Raw genomic sequence first — 21,439 nt, 5'->3', positions numbered from 1 at the left:
TTGATGTCTGTCATTTCTGCCACTTTCACTTAGGTCAGAATTATCAACTTGTCTCCAGATAAGATATCACAGAACTGTCTGGCTGTTCACAATGACTTATTCAGATCAGACAGTTCCAATATGTGTTTCACTGTAACACTATATGCTACAGGCTTGTTATGTTGATTTGTCTGTCAGTTGTGAGTGATTGGAGACCAAGACAAACTTAGCGTCATTAAAGAAACTGCTCTTAGGTGAGAAGCCAAACCTAGAATGAAACAATAAAATAAGCTTAAAAGTCAACCAAGGCTAGTTAATGATCATTGTGGGTGTAATTTAAACTGGAATGCAGTGTGTATACGACATGTTAACTTTAAGGGTTTGGTGTAATTTATGCAATTCCCTGAGATACGGAGAGGAAACCCTTCTGAAGCTACTGGCCACTGTGTTCATTGTGATTTGAACATGGACATTGAGGTTGTGGCCTGGAAGTTGCTGTGACCTATAAGATCATTAAAATGGTCGTGTCTCCTTTGAATTATCTCCATCTGTTGATGGGATGGGTCAGGTCCACCATTTTGGGTTTGATACGTGTTGAGGAAATGTCACTCTTGAAGTTCAAAACATTGTGTTAAAGAGCCAAGACTCTGCCATTGTTACATCACAGCGTAATCTAACTTGGGCTTTGGTCTCTGTTTGTTATTGGGCCTCTTAGCTCATTCCATTTCCCACCCGTCTATGAGGAAACCAGATACCCTATCTCAAACTCACTATCCTGAAGAAACGAAGCTCAATATCTTGGAAAATAAACCATTTTGCATAAAGAAAAGGGTTGTGAAAAGAGGGCCAATGATCCCCATCACCTCACCAACCCCATGCACACACAAACACGCACACGTGTACACTCAATGTTCATCACCCAAGACATCAGCATGGCAGGGAGGATGTTATCTCTGCCTGTGGGTTTGGACCAGCAGGAGTGGAGGGAAGTAATGCCTGAGGGTTTGGGGTGTGTGGAATGACCATGACTCCAGGCAAGTGCTGGTTCCCTGGCCAGAGTATATGACAGCCTCCCTGGTTTTCATCCATCTTCTCCAGCACTGGAAGACGTATGAAAGGCTGCGTAATCCTCTGCCTGTGCAGGGTTCCATGCTCCAGGAGCCAACAGAACAGAGATCTGCTCCACACAGCACAGCAGCAGGAGGAGGAGGAGGAGGAGGAGGAGGAGGATTGCGATTGATGAATCCCCAGGTTTTTACTTCTTGCAGCAGATGGAACCCTGGGATATTTACAGTTCTGTGGGGAAGGAGGGGGGTCTGGTAGCCATTGTCCTCAAGACCTACTGATTATATCCTACTGCTATTTATCCCCCTGGATTTCCCCCTAAATCCACTAAGTGGTTCCTTATTCGGAGAAAGGAATTGGTCACTGGGGTATAGGAGAAAGACATGTTGTGTCGGGGGTGACTGAAATCAATTTAAAAGTACTGAAGACCCTTGGAGAGGCCCAAGCAGAAGTTATTTGGACAAATAAATAAAAGTGAGAACAACTCCATTTCCTTATCACGGCGGTGATTGGGTCTGCTGTTTGTTTGTTTTACAATGTTCTGGATGAGGACGACGAGAAGAGTCGCTGAAGTTGTTCTGAGAAGTAGTTTCTAATGAGGAGGACGAGAAGAGTCGCTGAAGTTGTTCTGAGAAGTAGTTTCTAATGAGGAGGACGAGAAGAGTCGCTGAAGTTGTTCTGAGAAGTAGTTTCTAATGAGGAGGACGAGAAGAGTCGCTGAAGTTGTTCTGAGAAGTAGTTTCTAATGAGGAGGACGAGAAGAGTCGCTGAAGTTGTTCTGAGAAGTAGTTTCTAATGAGGAGGACGAGAAGAGTCGCTGAAGTTGTTCTGAGAAGTAGTTTCTAATGAGGAGGACGAGAAGAGTCGCTGAAGTTGTTCTGAGAAGTAGTTTCTAATGAGGAGGACGAGAAGAGTCGCTGAAGTTGTTCTGAGAAGTAGTTTCTAATGAGGAGGACGAGAAGAGTCGCTGAAGTCGTTCTGGAGAGAAGTGTTTTTTAATGAGGAGGACGAGAAGAGTTGCTGAAGTCTGCACATGTAAACTGAACAGAGATACGTTTTACAATTAGAAGCTACACAAGCTTAGCTGTATCTGATGACACGTTTTCCAGCGGAAATGATTTGAGTGTTGATACAGCACTACCATGCAACAGTATGGATCAGTCAAACATTTTTACTTCGACTTGTTGGTCCAGTTTGTTGGTGTAAAAGCAACAGTTGCTGGAAAACTCCTTAGCTCTGACGCAAACTACATGGTGAAAATGAAAAGCCTCCTGCTGACTGTCTCAGATTCTAATGAGTCAAGCCTTCGTTCAGCCATAATAGAGCTAGCTGCCATTTGTTGTTTTTGTCTATTAGTTTAAAAGGTCCTGTATCCACATAACAGCAGGGAGGATGGCATCACCCAAGAGCCGTTAGCTCGGCTTCTACTGGGAGTTTCACAATGCTGAGGTAATAGGGTAATTGCGATAACCAGCCATGCCATTACACAGGGAAGTGTGTGTGTGCGTGTGTGTGTGTGGGCAGGGGGTGGTAACGTCCCAGTACTGGCTGTGTTGGGTGGCAGCACAGTGGGGGAGCTGGTGGGGGGTCTGTAGCTGAGCGGTGGTGAGCGGAGCGTGTCATTTCACTGGGCCATTAATCATTCCCAGACTCCCCAGCTCCAGCACCGCGTAGGGGCTCCATGCGCTCACACTCAAACTAGGTGGTCCTGTTGCCACTGCCGTGGCAGCCCAGGCGGGCAGAGGGTGGCGGAGGTTAAACCCATGTAGGTTAAACACGCAAACACACTCACACACATCAGGTTCCCATGCCTATGTCAACAGATACACCCAAACAACACACACAGATAAACAACCTAATACACATTCATTCCATCACACACGGTTATCAACAGATATAAATATTGCATATTTGCTTGTTTTGACAGAAGTGGCAATCTCTTCCTCGGCTTCTCTTCAGACACTAGAAGATAATACCATCTAGCAAACAGTGTAACACTATGTAATCCCTCTCCATCCGCCACATCCCCCTGCTCTCTACTTTGGAATTACAAGACTGCAGATTTTATTCTGGTGGACAGTTTATATGCCAACACAGGATGGATATATAGTAGACAGACTCCCAGCTCTACCTGTGTGCTCCCTCTCCTCTGTTGACCATTGAGAACCCTTGTATATTTAAACCTGTATTTATTTAAGCCACCCCCCAGCATCACTAATGTACCGCAGCATGGTTACCCCATAGAGACAATGAGGTCACAGATTAGCAACGTGTGCAGCTGTTCCATTTAGTTGCCAGACCCACCTGTCTCCGTTTTCACTGTGAGATCTCTGAATCATACAGTCTCTACAATGTCCTCTTGGCTTGTGATACAGCACCTCAAGCATTCATAATATGACCTGTGATATGTACAGTATATTGCAGCACTTGTCAGCAGTTATCACGTATTAGTAACACTAGACAATGCCTTGACTGTTTCAGATCCTGAAGACAGGAGAGTGCCCACCCAGATAAACAGAGACTGGACCTGTATGTCCTCTGGCACACTGATGCAGTGTGAAATGACCCCTCATGGTCGTCTGACGTCAGAGTCAAGAGAAAAGGAATCCTAAACCAAAGCTACCATTTCCTTCCAACTGTTGAGGGCCACCTCTCCAAACCGCCGTCCACAACATAGCCATAGAATATTTTCTCTATTGTCTTAAAAGGCAGAGTAAAGCCTCTTTGGCTCTACGTTCATGTCTGTCTTCAATTATAAGCGCAACAAAACAAAATCCCAAGAAACATGAAGCATTTGCCCAGAGGACACTGGATTCCACCAGAGCTTGGATTTTGAGATCTCAGAAATATACGTCTTTGTTTTTTAGTCTCCCTGTATACAGTGAAACCTCCCAGCTCACCAGAGCCACACAGGCTGATGTGCCAAAAGGACTGTCCTGCAGGCCCACCATATGGAGATACACTGTAGTTTCCACTTCAGTTACGGAACAGAATTAGTCTGGGGATGTTTTGGAATGAGTAACAGCCCAAATGTACTGCTATTCATTACCTTTTTAGCATAGAGGTCCATCGTGTGGCCCTTTAGAACTCCTGATATTGACCGCAGATTCTTTTTCTTAAGACTGCAAATTTGACAGTTTTTTAAAATATACAGTGTGTCTCTACAAACGCGCAGACCATAATTTTTCCTTAAAGAATCACAAAGGCCAAACAATGTACATATTTCCCCCCTGGCACTGTGCTCTATACTCATGGTTTCACATGGGCCTAATGATATGATTTTAGTCTAAGTGCAGTCTAACTGACCTTCTATTCCCAGTGGGGCGTTTAAAGGTGTCTGAGTTTTCATCTGTCTGTTGAGAGACTCCCAATACTGACCTGGCTGCAACCCACCTGCTTCCGATTAACTGCTCAAAAAGCTCTCCTGCATGTACACTGGGGCAAAAAAGTATTTAGTCAGCCACCAATTGTGCAAGTTCTCCCACTTAAAAAGATGAGAGAGGCCTGTCATTTTAATCATAGGTACACTTCAACTATGACAGACAAAATGAGGAAAAAATCCAGAAAATCACATTGTAGGATTTTTTATGAATTTATTTGCAAATTATGGTGGAAAATAAGTATTTGGTCACCTACAAACAAAAAAGCCATTTTTTTTCTCATTTTGTCTGTCATAGTTGAAGTGTACCTATGATGAAAATTATAGGCCTCTCTCATCTTTTTAAGTGGGAGAACTTGCACAATTGGTGGCTGACTAAATACTTTTTTGCCCCACTGTACTTGTTTTATTTTATTGGTTATTTTTCTCTTTCATTCAAAAAACATTTATTTAAAGGTCTGCATGGCAAATTTAGGTCTGCATGGCAAATTTCCTGTTGCTTGGTACCCATTGAATGGTGCATTCTTTCAGCCCATGAGACCTTTCTTTGATAGTTGTGTTCACGAATATACACTGTATTCTATGAAAACAAGTAACTATCCATACAAAACGAGTAACTATCCATACAAAACGAGTAACTATCCATACAAAACGAGTAATTATCCATACAAAACGAGTAACTATCCATACAAAACAAGTAATTATCCATACAAAACAAGTAACTATCCATACAAAACAAATAACTATTCATACAAAACAAGTAACTATCCATACAAAACAAGTAATTATCCATACAAAACAAGTAACTATCCATACAAAACAAGTAACTATCCATACAAAACAAGTAACTATCCATACAAAACAAGTAACTATCCATACAAAACAAGTAACTATCCATACAAAACAAGTAACTATCCATACAAAACAAGTAACTATCCATACAAAACAAGTAATTCAATAAAGTGAAAGCATTTCAGTGGTTATTTGCTCCAATATACTTTCACTTAATGTGCTATATTCCTTAACCAACAAAGTATTTGTTAAAACAGACAAAATAAAGGTTATTAACATATTAGAAATAACAATCATATAAAACTATTCAAAATAGGGATTAATAACTTGAAAAATCAAAACCTACAAACAGGTCACCAAATCCAGATGGACCTAACCCCTGGCAGTAGATGATGGCTGCTTGGGGCCGAAGAGTTCCTCTACAAGAACATCTATGACATCATCTTTTCAATAAGTTATTTTTCCTGTCACATGGGCTACAAAGGAAGCGGAATGAGACCCAGATGGTGGGCAGCCCCGGCCTCGACCCAGCCTGGCAGCCCAGGGGAAGACAGCCGGACTGGAGTCAGCAGAAACAATGTCAATGGTCCTAGTCAGCCACATGGAGAAAGAACTGAGCTGTCAATGTCAATGGTCCCAGTCAGCCACATGGAGAAAGAACAGGCCTGCAGAGAGACTCACTGAGCTGCTGCACACGTAGTGAAGGCCTCGTCAACATGCGGTCAAAGCAGAGGTCTGGGATTTGTTAGAGCCTGTCTCCTCTTCACTTTTTACCAAACAGGTGGGATAGCTCAACCAGAGATATCACAGTTTAAACAAAGCTCTGTGTTCTATAACAGGATCTTTTGACTGAACAACCTCTGCAGTAGAACATGAACTTCTACTTTAAAAATGCTCTCTCTAAACTGTTTCCTTTTGAGACATTGTGAATGCAATCCAGTGGGCTTTCGGGGTGATTTAAGAGCTCACATAAAGATTCAGCACACTTTGACGCTATTTTTAGTGTTGGTCCAACACAAGTATGTGCTGGACCGCCCGGGAGGAGAGCCTGTGGGATATTGATATAATCACATCTAATTCAACATCCCTGTAGGTGGTAGACGTGTCAGTCCAAACCAAGAATGACTTCTGTTTCTGTTCGATAGCTGTCAAATACTTTCAACAGCGTACAAAACATGCTGATAACAATTAGAGGGGGAAAGAGCATCTTGTGAGAGAGTGTGGCTGTTTCATAGGTTTGTCAAAAAGGGAATACAGGTGCACGCCATGCGTCGTTTGTATCCTCTTTCAATCTACATGTAAATTCCCTTTTGTCCTTTCCTGTAATACAGTATGTACTATAAACCATAGGGTTGGACAGTTTCTTTTCAATTGCTTTCTCTCTCTGGTTCTTTCTGACAGGCTCTTTGATATGTTGATAGATTACGGGGGGTTAGACACATGCAGAGATCTGTGTAAGGCAACAGGTCAAACATGGCAGAGGAGCCAGTGGCAAGTGACTGATACTACCCCTCTGCCAGAGAATCCCAGCTCAGAGAGAAAAGAAGGCCATGCTGAATTACCAGGCCTTGGCAGGAACTTTCCAACTCTCCCTCTACATCAGTGGGCCAAAAGTCTATAACATACAATAAAGTGGAGAACATGAAATCAAGAACTAGGCTTGGATGCACAAATGCTCCACAACTGTAAAAGCCCGGTAAGGTCAAAGCCCCATCTCAATGAAATAATAGTGTTGCATTTAACCTCTGTTCAAAACAAAGTTCAAATTGAACAAGTGCAAAATTACACGTATGAGTGACTAAGGCTACCATTTTCAACTAGCCTCAAAAGCCACTTGGCAGGCAAGTCTTTCCCACAGTTTCCTTCACACCCCATCAGTCAACGAAGTGAGGTGAGTAGGTCTGACGCGAAAGGGTCAATGCTACGCTGTGCATGGTTGGAATACAAAGCAGCTGGGGTGAATTTAAGAGATGTGCCTCTTCTGGAAGAGAAAACCTGATGGTCAGGGGAGGAGCCAATTCTCTGTGTGTATTTATCTCCTGCCTTTATCTCTTCAATGATAAACCAATCACTGGCCTTTGGGGGTGTGGTGGCAACAGATTAAGCTGATCATGGAGATGTATTTTCTCATAGCATCTAAGACGCAAAATGAAAGGCAAATCAAATCAGGAAGATTTTAATTTGGTTTAAATGAACTAACTTGCTTTGCATGCCACATCATTGGATGGGAATGCAATGAGAGGGTAACGGCTACCAATAAGAATGCATTTCCACTAAATATGATGGCCTCCCCGCATGCAAAGCCACATGGGAAATGGATATTGTTTTACTTCCGCAGTGCAGCACCTGCAGTGTAGCCAACTACTCACCCATATCCACATCTCTCTCTTTCTCTCCACTTCTCTCTTTACACCTCTCTCTCTCCATCTCTCTGTCTCTCCATCACTGTCTGTCTATCTATCTAGCTCTCTCTCTGTCTCTCCACTTCTCTCCCTCCACCTCACTCTCTCTCTCCACCTCTCTTTCTGTCTCTCCACTTCTCTCTGTCTCTCCACCTCTCTCTGTCTCTCCACTTCTCTCTCTCTCCACTTCTCTCTGTCTCTCCACCTCTCTCTGTCTCTCCACTTTTCTCTGTCTCTCCACCTCTCTCTGTCTCTCCACTTCTCTCTGGACTCCACTTTTCTCTGTCTCTCCACTTTTCTCTGTCTCTCCACCTCTCTCTGTCTCTCCACTTCTCTCTGTCTCTCCACTTCTCTCTGTCTCTCCACTTCTCTCTCTGTCTCTCCACCTCTTTCTGTCGCTCCACCTCTCTCTGTCCCTCCACTTCTTTCTGTCTCTCCACTTCTCTCTGTCTATCCACTTATCTCTGTCTATCCACTTCTCTCTGTCTATCCACCTCTCTCTGTCTCTCCACTTCTCTCTGTCTCTCCACTTCTCCCTGTCTCTCCACCTCTTTCTGTCTCCCCACGTATCTGTCTCTCCACCTCTTTCTGTCTCCCCACTTCTCTCTGTCTCTCTCTCCACCTCTTTCTGTCTACCCACTTCTCTCTGTCTCTCCACCTCTTTCTGTCTCCCCACTTATCGCTGTCTCTCCACCTCACTTTCTGTCTCCCCACTTAGCTCTTTCTCTCCACCTATCTCTCTCTCCACTTCCCTCTGTCTCTCCACTTCTCTCTCTCCCCATCTCTCGCTCCACCTCTCTCTCCACTTCTCTCTGTCTCTACTTCTCTCTCTCCATCTCTCTCTCCATCTCTCTCTCTCTCTCTCTCTCTCCACCTCTCTGTCTCTCCACTTCTCTCTCAATTTCTCTGTCTCTCCACTTCTCTCTCTGTCTTTCTACCTCTCTCTCTGTCTTTCTGATAGTACTCAAAAATCAGGGGCCAACCGGAATCCCAGAAAGATCATTAGCAGCAGCCATTCTGAGCCCCTTTAGCCAGACCACTGAGCTGGGCTGTAGCCCAGTGAATAACAGCCTCCCTCGCCCATTCCACACAACGAGGTGTCAAGCCACCCTTATTATTCCCTTCCCTTCCCTTGGACTGCATGCTTATTCTGCCTGTTCTGGCGCTTTATCTAATGACACTGCTGACAAAGAAAGTGAGGTGGTGAAAGGGGCCTCATACTGACAGCATGATGGATGCCACAAGTGACAACCTTTTGTTTTAGTAAAACACACTGACATGCTGGCCTTGCACAGGCAAAATGCAGAGGGCAAGGGGAACAACTTGTTCACTTGTTCTGTGTCATTGAACAAACAATGGCGGTGTCAGAACTTGTTTATTTTCCAGGTTTTGTTTCACTGTAGATGAGGTTTGTTCTGTGTGGTTCTGTGTATATGATGTGTGGTACTGTTGATACAAGCACCCAGATCTGTTGAAAAATATACTCTATTGATGGAATTAAACTTAGTTCTGGTTTCAAAGTACCTCATGTTTTGTCCCTCTCTGAATAGTTGACTTGGCCCAAAGTGGCAGTTTATTTTCTATGTGCCAAAAATGCCAATAAAACCAGCTTAATCGCCCATCCAATCTGGTAAAAGCACCTGCTTACGGAAACACAACATGCCTCTGCGGTCTATCTCTGCAGCAGCTACGTTTCCCTCCTATTGAACTGCTACTACAGTCGGAAACACAACATAACTCTGCGGTCTATCTCTGCAGCAGCTACGTTTCCCTCCTATTGAACTGCTACTACAGTCGGAAACACAACATAACTCTGCGGTCTATCTCTGCAGCAGCTACGTTTCCCTCCTATTGAACTGCTACTACAGTCGGAAACACAACATAACTCTGCGGTCTATCTCTGCAGCAGCTACGTTTCCCTCCTATTGAACTGCTACTACAGTCGGAAACACAACATAACTCTGCGGTCTATCTCTGCAGCAGCTACGTTTCCCTCCTATTGAACTGCTACTACAGTCGGAAACGCTGCTCATACTGCAATTAGGCACTTGGGCACCCGCACTTCATTTGGGGAAACTAATTTCTTGCCTTTTCTTTCAGGGATAATTTCTGAGAGTAAAATATAAACCTAGTTAAAGCATTTAGACTACACAGTAATCATGTGTTTTTCATGTCCTCCAAAATGCAAAATGGATAGTGTGCAAAGATGACATGTTAAAAAAAATGACATGTTTTTTTTTTTGGGGGGGGGGGGGGGGGGGGGGGGGGGGTATTTCCATTTGTTGATATCAATATCTAACAATTTTACTCTCCAATGATTTATGTGGTTACATACTTATATCTATGATGAGTTGTTCTAAACAATCCAAACATGTCATTGGCATGGTTGGTGTCAACTCAGTCAATTCAGGAGATGAAATACTATTCAATTCATGAATTGAACATTGTCCATTACTTTTAAAGGAGGATGAAGATAAAGGAGGAGATTTAAATGTTGATTAATTCAAGGCTAGTCAAAAGTTGATGAGTATTACAGTGCATTTTGACATGAGTGTAACATATTATATCACAAAACAACGTTTTTAAAAATGTAATTAGGCCAACACATTGTGGTTACATGTTTTCAAAAATCTGTATTTTGGTTTTGATTTACGTTTTGAATAAATCATTGCAATGTGTAGCTAATCAGCGTTTGGTTTTATGTGGGTAACTGTTTGTAAATTAAACTAACTATGCCATTCCATTTTTGTATGGTGGTTTGAGTTATAAAAACTAAGTTTGAAACACGGACCAGGCCTCACTTTATTAAATGCAAAGCATATAATTAAATAATTTTTAACAAAATCCATTTTCTTTACATTAACACAATAAGATGGCTGTAGGCGACAACATTTGATATACATTATGCTGACTTTTTTCAAATTGGTTGATACACCTAAATAAAATCCCCTCCTCACAATTACTGTGGTTTTGCCATTTTGATTCGTTATCAAATAGGGCATATTTTAACAGGGTAATTAATTTACTGGTGTAATTTACGAATGCAGTTTTATTTGACACAATTAAACGATTTAAATCAAACGAATTAGCCAAAACAATCGGTGGTTTACAAAGCCTAATTCATATTGGATCAATGTGAGATGCTTAAATTGAATTTGAATTGAAGAAACGGAATAATGAACAAATCAGGTCTGCGTTAGACTATGCGTAAAATGCGTTTTTCTAGGCATAATGAGAAACCTGCGCAATCACACAAAATACTTTAGATCATTATGAGTCTTGCAATTTAGAAAGTACATTTAAATCTCGAAAAAATACGTTATAGCGCAAAACTTTGAGTTATTAAGGTAAATAGCTGACTTACCAACACATTCGTTTGCCTCTCTTGCGGTTGCGCGCTGCCAAGGACGGTCATAATGGAAAGGTTTGCACCTGTCACACTCCGGCCCCGCGGTGTTGTGCTTGCACTCGCATACCAGGTTTCCTTCCCTTTCTTTAACGCACTTTGAAGCGTGGCCGTTGCACTTGCACCGCCCGCCAACCTGCAGGTCTGATACCGCGTAAAAGTAGGAATCTCTAGCCAGCTCCGAGTCGTCCTCGTTCTCATCCCCAAACGTGTGCAGTCGGCTGAACGTAACCTTGATGTCGGTGGCTGTCACCCAGTCCTGCAGCACAGGAGAGTTGTCGAAGTCGTGCGCCGAGGGTCTGCCATCCAAGGTGCTGAACGCAATGAGCCCACCTGTCAGCGGGTGCATGTCCGTGTGAGAATCTGTGCAAATCGCCTCTTGTTCGTTCTGCTTGGTAATTGCCGCCTTATTCTGCTTGTTATACATCTTCTTACACTGGGTAGAGTAGAATTGGAAAGGAACCCAGGATTTGCCATAGTCCATGGACTTAAAGATAGCCATAGATTCGGGTCGGGGTGAACAGAACTGCAAGCTCACATAGGTGACCTCAAATTTTTTACCCAATGACAAAGTGAACGTGACGTTCTGAGGATACTGGACATAGTTTTCTGACTGCCAGCAGGTGAGGTTATGAGGGTTGTTCAAATCAGTTAAATACGCAGGTGGATGAGTTTTCTTTGGGTCCCCTGGATCGCAGGTGTGGCAATCCCTAGTCCTCTCCTCACCCTTCTCGGTCACGACGCAGTACCTTGAGGCTGGGGTTCCACAGGTGCTGGAGACGCGCACGTCCTTCCCGAAAGCAGAGTTTACGAAATCGGGGATGCACCTCCGGGGGTTGCCGTTCTCATCATAGCATGGGTCTGGAGGGGACGACTGGGCAGCAAACATACTCATCCCATAACCTCCAAGAGCCCCCTTAACCAGCAGAGAAATGGCCACCGAGGTGACCCAAACCTCTAAAATCCTTATCATTGTAATCCGTGCTCTTTAGTGTCACTTGTGCTGAAATGTAGTCGTAGAAAAAGAGACATATTTAAGATGTTTGTTACATAGATCTAGAGGAACATTATCATATCATGCATTGCACAATGAATAGCCAATAATATATATATATTTATATATATATATATATATGTGTGTGTGTGTGTGTGTGTGTGTGTGTGTGTGTGACCATCTATATTTAAATGCTATTTAGCCTACATCTGAAAGTATCCATGGTGAAGACAAACAAGCAAAATATTCACACATGTTAATATTAAATCAATAGCCTATGTACATTTCTGTGTTTTGTTCTCCACACATAAACAAATGAAACACAAACAGTCATGCACATGTATGTGAATGAAATCATCTTACGAGACAAAGAAAACTCCACAGAGGACACTACCTCCGAATAACTGTTCAGCCTGGAAGAGAAGTGTTGTAAAACTTAAGAATATAGAGGGCAGCCTACTCTCTTTTTTACGCACGAAAATCTACCGCTAGTTTGCCTTTTCTGGGTTTCTAGACATAAATTGGAGGACCAGCTCGCTATTAGCTTCCCTGACTCTGTCTTCCACTCAGTCACACCTCTGTCTACCTCTGTCTCTTGTCTGTCCCATTCCCTTTCTGACGCTCTTACTGTTTGAACAGAGAAGTGAGACCCTGTTATCCAGCAGAGCTTGAGGTCATATGGAGATGCTCGCTGAGCTAAAAGAGAGAACAACGACATCCACTGGTGTGTAACAATACCTCCCCTCAAATGTATTTGAAATATGTTTGTATTCAGCTTATTACATCATCTTATTAAAACAACAATGATATTAGGATGTTTTTTCTTCTTGTTTGAATTATTCAAAGATCACATAGCTGGCAGGTCCAATGACTAACTTCAGTGTTCTTCTCAAGTTACCACCTGTAACCGGTAAGACCGTATAATTGATAAATAATAATACAAAAAAACGTTTACATTGAATCTCACAAAAGTGCCAATCCAACAGGTTTCATCTCAGCCTTAACCGTATTATTGAAGTACATCTGTAGGATACGTTGGAATCAGATTTGCCTCAAATTTAACGATAGTCGTCCCGCCAAACTTCAGTAAATTACACGCAAGCAGCGACATCGTGCGGTGGCGGGAAGTACTGTTACGATAAAGGAATTCATTTTAATCCATCCTTGAGACAGTACTGCTGACTGTGCCCGCGTTTGTTTGTTATTTACTCGGAAGCTCAGTAAACGCTTGTTTGGGAAAATGGAAAATAATGAGCCAAAAGCAAACCAGTGTCACATCCCTTTAAATGTTCCACACATTTCCCATATTGAAAAAGTTTTGTGTTGTCAAATTTTTTCATACATTAAAACATTAAAGGTAGACTCAGCGAAAAGATGTAGCCACAAGCAGATATGTGGTCATGGCTAGAAGGATTACAACTTTTGTCAAATACATTTTTTAGCTAACCTTACCCTTTTCCTAACCTTAATATAATTATCCTACGTTAATTATCCTAACCTTTCGCGTAAATTCTCCTAACCTGCTATGAAAAGTCAAATCTGAGAAAAGCGGCATCCCATCTAGTTAAAAGCCAGATATTGAGAGGAGCGTGATGCAAAACTTCGCTCTCCAACAATCACACACAGCGCATGTGCATGGGTCGCGTCACGCTGTTCACAGCGTATTAGCCAGGGCACCAAAACAGCAGTGCAATTGAGCCTCGCACTTCAACGCTTATAGTTGTTGCGGAAATTGACCCACTGCTGGTCATCACGAGTTACCACAGCCACAAAGTCATAATGTTATGACTAAAACACCTCCTATTTTAAACTTTTTTATTTAACTAGGCAAGTCAGTTAAGAACAAATTATTATTTTCAATGACGGCCTAGGAACAGTGTCTTAACTGACTTGCCTAGTTAAATAAAAAAGTTTCGACATACCATCCACACAATCTGTCAACAGTCTTAACCAAGTCACAAAATGATCGTCGTGGTGTTGCTTCAACACACTCAGTTATTTTTGCTCCCAGTACAATGTTGTTGTCCAATGTTGTTGTCCCTGTGTTATGTGGGAGTCCTCCGGCCGGCACCATGGATTACAGGAACAATGTCACAGGGTGACAATAGGGTGACACCTGCGTCCTCTGCTGAGGTTGGAAGTCTGGCCAGGGCCAGTACAGTAATGTCAAGTAGAAAATTGTCAGTAGAATAACCTTACGGAAGAACTCAGAGACTTTCAACGTGGCACCGTCATTGGATGCCCCCTTTCCAACAAGTCAGTTAATCAAATTTCTGCCCAGCTAGAGCTGCCCCGGTAAACTGTAAGTGCTGTTATTGTGAAGTGGAAACGTCTAGGAGCAACAACAGCTCAGCCACGAAGTGGTAGGCCACACAAAAAAATTGTCTGTCCTCGGGTTGCAACACTCACTACTGAGTTCCAAACTGCCTCTAGAAGCAACCTCAGCACAATAACTGTTCGTCGGGAGCTTCATGAAATGGGTTTCCATGGCTGAGCAGCCGCACACAAGCCTAAGATCACCATGCGTAATGCCAAAAGTCGGCTGGAGTGGTGTAAAGCTCACCGTCATTAGACTCCGGAGCAGTGGAAATGCGTTCTCTGGCGTTATGAATCACTCTTCACCATCTGGCAACCGACGGACTAATTGGCTTGGCGGATGGCAGGAGAACACTACCTTCCCCAATGCACGATACAAACTGTAAAGTTTGGTGGAGGAAGAAAAATGGTCTGGGGCTGTTTTTCATGGTTCGGGTTAGGCCCCTTAGTGCCAATGTAGGTAAATCTTAATGCTACAGCATACAATGACATTCTAGATGATTATTTGCTTCCAACTTTGTGGCAACAGTTTGGGGAAGGTCCTTTCCAGTTTCAGCATGACAATTCCCCCGTGCACAAAACAAGGTCCATACAGAAATGTTTTGTCGACATCGGTGTGGAAGAACTTGACTGGCCTGCACAGAGCCCTGACCTCAACCCCATCGAACACCTAATCACCCTATAGCAGTGCCAGATCTCACTAATGCTCTTGTAGCTGGATGGAAGAAATTCCCCGCAGCAATGTTCCAACATCTAGTGGAAAGCCTTCGCAGAAGAGTGGAGGCTGTTATAGCAGCAGAGGGGGGACCAACTCTATAATAATGCCCATGATTTTGGAATGAGATGTTTGATGAGCAGGTGGCCACATACTTTTGGTGATGTAGTATACATGAAAGCTACCATCAAGTTCACACAACACAACTGTAAATATGGTACGTGTGCACAGGAAAGGTTTCGGTGAGTAGGGCAATGTATTTTAATTATTCCATGTCATCACATTCCTGCCTTAAAGATGCACTTCCGGGATCTTAAGCACAACAAATATGTAACATATTGCACAAATTGGATTTGTAACACATCACAGAAATTGCTAAATTCGTATGATACTGTATCATACAAATTGCACAATTCCTAACATCACACGAAATAGATGATGTCGTACACAATTGGATGACATAGTACACAAAAAACAGGGACCCGTTTTGGTTCGTTAGCATCATTTTCAAAACTACTGGCTGAAATTATACAACAGTTTCAGAGTGATCTTGAACTGCCATTACATCTAAATATCTCCTCATCTCATGTAGGGTATGAACTTTACCCTCGGAGTGCTTCCTTAGTCACGTTCCAAGTAGTCATAATAGGGAGGCTCTTTTCCTGTTTGCTCTGCCACAGGTGACCCTCAGTTTCCTATTTACATCTCAGTCCCTGTTGCATGGCAACAGTGACAGGGCTGTCTTTGGACCCCAGCTGTACTTCACAATGACATCTTCCTGTCTGCACACATGAAGAAAGAGACCCTCCAGGCTAAATATAGAGCCCCATGGGGACCCAGGTCTGTGTGGGAGGTCACAGCAGCTTTACTCTGGGCCTAAGGCTCTTATTTAATATATGCCCAATCTGATCATCAGTCTGTGGATTAACAAAGAGCCAGGGGAGTTCACACTGCTAAAACATGGAAGTGTTCTTTTCTGATAGACTTCTCCATCACCATTTATTTATTACAGCTTTTAGTCATCCACAGAACAAACACTTGTGGTTGCAAGTAATTAAGAAAAAAATGCTAATGTTGTTCAACTACTGAAAATCCTGTGATGCTTCTGCAGGAAATGATCTAAGATGGAGCACACCTCGTGCATAGAGGACCGTATGCACCACGCCGTGGACAGGTGCCTTTATGGCCTGGGCCACAGCTCTCCCAACACATAGCCCTGGAACGGTAAGCCTCATCACTTAGATTTACTGATCTAATGGTCTTTGAAAAGCACATCTCTTAAGAAGGAAGTTCAGTCATCTCAAAATCCAAATGTAATCTCCGGATATGATTAATCAGTGTGAAATTTCACCACTTTCACGTCTGAATTGTAATGAATGTGGTGCATTGGTTATGTAGTCAATCATCTGTATTTTCATTCATAAAAAATACTCCCATTGTTGTGAAACAGTGTTAAAATGTTGGGTCATCTAGTTTCGCCATGAGTCAAACGGGAAAGGAATGAGGTGACACAGAGGTCACACGTCAAACAGGAAATTTAGATAATTTCTAGGGAATTTCTAGGGCCTAAGTCACTCAAAATGAACACATCTATGAAGCATCAGGCTCTATCACAGCACTCCTGAGTGACAATCAAGCAATAAGGCACGAGGGGGTGTGGTACAGTGCCTTGCAAAAGTATTCACCCCCCTTGGCGTTTTTCCTATTTTGTTGCATTACAACCTGTAATTTAAATGGATTTTTATTTGGATTTCATGCAATGGACTTACACAAAATAATCCAAATTGGTGAAGTGAAATTTTAAAAATAACTTGTTTAAAAAATTTAAAAAAAAATTTAAATGGAAAAGTTGTTTGTGCATATGTGTTCACCCCCTTTGCTAAGTAGCCCGAAAATAAGATCTGGTACAACCAATTAACTGCAGAAGTCACATAATTAGTTCAATAAAGTCCACCTGTGTGCAATCTAAGTGTCACATGATCTCAGTGTGTTTTTCTGTGTGTTTAGCTGCCCTGTGCATAAACCGCTGTAGTTTAGAGGAACTAGTGAAGAGAGATCCACGAAACTTCATCATCAAGCTGCAGCAGATTCTGAGGAAAACACGGGAGGTATGGCTCTCCATGTAATGAACTGTTCTACATCTGTGTAATTTACTGTAGCTGTAATGTAGCTGTAATGTAGCTGTAATGTAGCTGTAATGTAACTGTAATGTAGCTGTAATGGAGCTGTAATGGAGCTGTAATGTAGCTGTAATGTAACTGTAATGTAGCTGTAATGTAGCTGTAATGGAGCTGTAATGGAGCTGTAATGTAGCTGTAATGTAACTGTAATGTAGCTGTAATGGAGCTGTAATGGAGCTGTAATGGAGCTGTAATGTAACTGTAATGTAGCTGTAATGGAGCTGTAATGGAGCTGTAATGTATTTCTATATTCTGTAGGTTTTTGAACAGTCCCAGGATGAGCTGGTGGTCCCACTGGCTCTCCTGTTCTCTTCCACTCTTCTGCAGGTGAGCCCAGATACAGTAGACCGCCACACCACAGAAACTCATCATCACCACCAACCATGACCAGAAACCCACGTGAGGACAGACTCAGTCCAGTCCAATGTACCGTAGTTCTCAGATGATCCAGTAAGTATCTCTCCTCTGTTTCAGACCCCTCACTTCTCCTCTGACTCTGGGGTGCTGCAGGAGGCCTGTGAGGTGTTCCACTGTTTCCTGTCCTGGCCAGAGCCCTGCTGCAGCGCCAGCCGACACCTGCTCTCCCTCATCCAGCAGGAGCTCAGGGTGCCAGGTATTGAACCCTAGACTCTATACAGCCTTCCTGTTGGTCTGGGTCTCATTTCATCTGTCACTTGTCACTGTCCTGATTCAAGTTCCATTTTCTTCCACATGGAGGCACTGTTGTTTAAACCAGATCTCTCCAACACTACCATCCTGTAGGTTTTCACTCCAACCCTAATCTAGCACACCTGATTATAATAATCAGCTGGTTGATAAACTGAATCAGGATAGTTACTGGAGTTGGATCAAAAACCTACAGGAGGGTAGTTCTCCAGGGACAGGGTTGGAGAGCCCTGGTTTAAACAATACAAAAGGTAACACCATCACTTATACTGTATTTCCACCAAGTATCTCATTTCAAAGACTAGTGAGAGAAGAACAGGGCTTGACCACCACCACCAATCACTCCAAAACTATGTACGTCAACACAGACCATCCGTGATTAAATCATTCAACATTGCTCCAACTTGATACATTTAAACACAAACCACTGTTCTCCTCTTTGTTGTGTGTGTGCTCATAATGTATGTGTGTGTTCATAATGTGTGTGTGTGACTGTATTAGGACGGTATTGTTAATGAGCCTAGTTGAGGATGTCCCTCCCGAGCTCATGTCTGTCTCTGAGCAGCTGAGTGGTGTCTGTCACTCCCAGAGGGACACCTCCATCACCCTGATCAAACATGCCTTCCAGGCTGCCCTGGGGACCAAGTACCCCCTCCAGATACTGCATCATGCACTGCAGGTATGTCCTATTATATGTGATTCCTAAATGATGTGTTCACAGTGTCACGTCTGCTCCTGCTCTTCCCACCCTTGGCGCTTGAGGATGCCAGGCTGCCCTGCATCACGCACTCCTGCCATCTATTATGCACACCTGTCTTTCCTCGTCACGCGCATCAGCGATATTGGACTCACCTGTTTATTACCTCCCCTATATTTATCAGTTCCCCTGCTCTGTTCCCTGCTGCTGCATTCCTTTTTATTTTTTTCCCTGTGTTACTCGTTTGCTGATGCTGTTCCTGTCTCGTTCCATGTCTGTTCCTTGTTAAATGTTTGACTCACCGTACCTGCTTCATCTGGAGCAGCTTGTGACTGCAGTAACAGAGGCCCTGGAAACAGCAGCCTCTACATGGGACACAGCCAGAGAGAGTCCACTGCAGAGGCTGAAGGGGCTGGTGGAGAGAATTTGCATGCCCCCTCCAGACTGCCATACAGGCCCTGGTGAGAGAATTTTACTACATGCTTCATCATAGTCTCACCATCTGAGGGGTTCCTGGAACAGATAAGCTGGTCAACTTTGGGCAAACAGGACTGACTGGAGATGATTAGAGAGAGATGAGGAAGTCAAATGTTGAGTAATGAGAAACTCAGTGGCACGTACAATGCTTGATCCTACTTGATCTGATTTAGTCTTGGTTCTTTCTCTTATTATTAGGAAATGTCCATACACTGACGCTGCCCTTAGCCAAATGTCACATGTACTCCTGGGATAAGGACAACTTCGGTAATGAGCTTTTCCCATTGCTTCTTTCTCCATATTCAAGACAGTAAATTTCAAACCCATACTGTAAAATCTGTATAGCCTTTGTGTCTGTGGATTGTCAATGATGTAATTCTGTGTATTCGTTCAGACATTTTAAAAGACATTCTTCAGAGTGAGCTGGACCGGCTCCCAGTCTTTAACCTTTACAGAGACAAGGGAGAGGAGGATGATGAAGATGAGGAAACAGAGGAGGAAAACAATAAAGAACCGATACACAGAGCACCGGATCTCCACTGTGTCCACCTGCTCCAAAGACTATGTTCTCCAGCTACTCCCTGACCTCCAGCTTGTCTGTGCCCTCCACCCTGTCTGTATGTGTGAAAAACATCAGTCATGTTGACTCAATCATCCATTTACTGGTGTAGACAGATGTGCCTGTATTGAATTTCCTTGTATCCTACAATGTTTCACAGTGTATCTGAATACAGTGTTGAGATGTAGTACCAGTCAAAAGTTGACACACCTACACATTCAAAGGTTTTTCTTAATTTGTACTATTTCATACATTGTAGAATAATAGTGAAGACATCACAACTATTAAATAACACATCATCGAACCCTGGAATGAGTAGGTGTGTCCAAACTTAGAATACACAAGGTGCAATACCGAAATTTGGTCGTGCATCAGCTATTTCTCTTGGTACTGTATATCTATCAGTCACTCAATTTGATTGATACATTTGTCTAGCCATCTATCTAAACTTGTAGTAATCATGGTCAAATTCCGACCCTTTACTCAGGGGCCCCATTGGTTCTGACTTAGCATATATGGACAACTACAAATGCCTAGGTGTCTGGCTAGACTATAAACTCTCCTTCCAGACTCATATTAAGCATCTCCAATCCAAAATTAAATCTAGAATCGGCTTCCTATTTCGCAATAAAGCCTCCTTCACTCACGTTGCCAAACATACCCTCTTAAAACTGACTATCCTACCGATCCTCGACTTCAGCGATGTCATTTACAAAATAGCCTCCAACACTCTACTCAGAAAACTGGATGCAATCTATCGCAGTGCCATCCATTTTGTCACCAAAAGCCCCATATACCACCCACCACTACTAACAAATTGATATCGTTGGTCACTCTAACTCAGATATCATATTAACAGGTGAGTGAGTGAGTGGTGGCAGTGGGACCACCTTCCCTGTGTGTCTAGACCAGGATTAGAAGAAGATCATCCAAAGTGTCATCAGGTACAGTATCAATTAAACCAACCACAGGCCTGATCATGTGCTGCCAATATACAGTATATTACAGAATTATTTTACGTGACATGTTGCTGACCCAATAATTATTCTGTTGTTGTACAGGTGTGAGGTGTCATTGTGCTGTAAACCAGGCAGCGGTTTTGACTGGAGGTCTCACAGGAGCCGGCCTGGTCAGGTCCAGCCACTGCACCCCTCCTTCTGCTCCCTGCTCTGCCTGCCCATCACCTCCTGTGGCGCTCAACCGTCATAAAACACTGGACTAGGCTACTCTCTCTCCTAAACCACTCAGACATGAACACCCACATGTCCTAATAATAATGTATTCCATTTAGCATGAAGCTTTTATCCAAAGCAACATGTATGTGTACATACAGTTGAAGTTATAAATTGACATACACCTTAGCCAAATACATTTCAACTCAGTTTTTCAAAATTCATGACATTTAATCCTAGTAAAAATGCCCTGTCTTAGGTCAGTTAGGATCACCACTTTATTTTAAGAATGTGAAAAGTCAGAATAATAGTAGAGAGAATAACTTATTTCAGCCTTTATTCATTTCATCACATTCCCAGTGGGTCATAAGTTTACATGCACTCAAGTAGTATTTGGTAGCATTGCCTTTAAATTGTTTAACTTGGGTCAAATGTTTTGGGTAGCCTTCCACAAGCTTCCCACAATAAGCTGGGTGCATTTTGGCCCATTCCTCCTGACAGAGCTGGTGTAACTGAGTCAGGTTTGTAGGCCTCCTTGCTCGCACATGCTTTTTCAGTTCTGCTCACACATTTTCTATAGGATTGAGGTCAGGGCTTTGTGATGGCCACTCCAATACCTTGACATTGTTGTCCTTAAGCA

General features: G+C 43.0%; 1 protein-coding gene across 2 annotated transcripts in view; it reads right to left on the bottom strand.

Moving 5' to 3' along the window:
* LOC110486541 (netrin-1) overlaps positions 1-12,663 on the bottom strand; it is a 44,952-nt gene extending 32,289 nt beyond the window's left edge. Inside the window, exons 1-2 of one of the 2 annotated variants that reach the window (XM_021558229.2) lie at positions 12,412-12,663; positions 10,982-12,026 (exon numbers count right to left, since the gene is read on the bottom strand). In XM_021558229.2, the coding sequence (XP_021413904.1) occupies positions 10,982-11,996 (1,015 nt within the window). In that variant the 5' untranslated portion in view covers positions 11,997-12,026; positions 12,412-12,663. Of the gene's footprint in view, positions 1-10,981; positions 12,027-12,380 lie in introns of both variants that reach the window. The other variant, XM_021558228.2, reaches the window with a different exon arrangement.
* Between the last annotated feature and the right edge of the window lie 8,776 nt (positions 12,664-21,439).

This window comes from Oncorhynchus mykiss, chromosome 13 (assembly GCF_013265735.2).
Source record: "Oncorhynchus mykiss isolate Arlee chromosome 13, USDA_OmykA_1.1, whole genome shotgun sequence".
In the NCBI taxonomy this organism is placed as follows: domain Eukaryota; kingdom Metazoa; phylum Chordata; class Actinopteri; order Salmoniformes; family Salmonidae; genus Oncorhynchus; species Oncorhynchus mykiss.
Note: the sequence above shows the minus strand (reverse complement) of the source record. Positions and strands in the feature narration are given on the sequence as shown.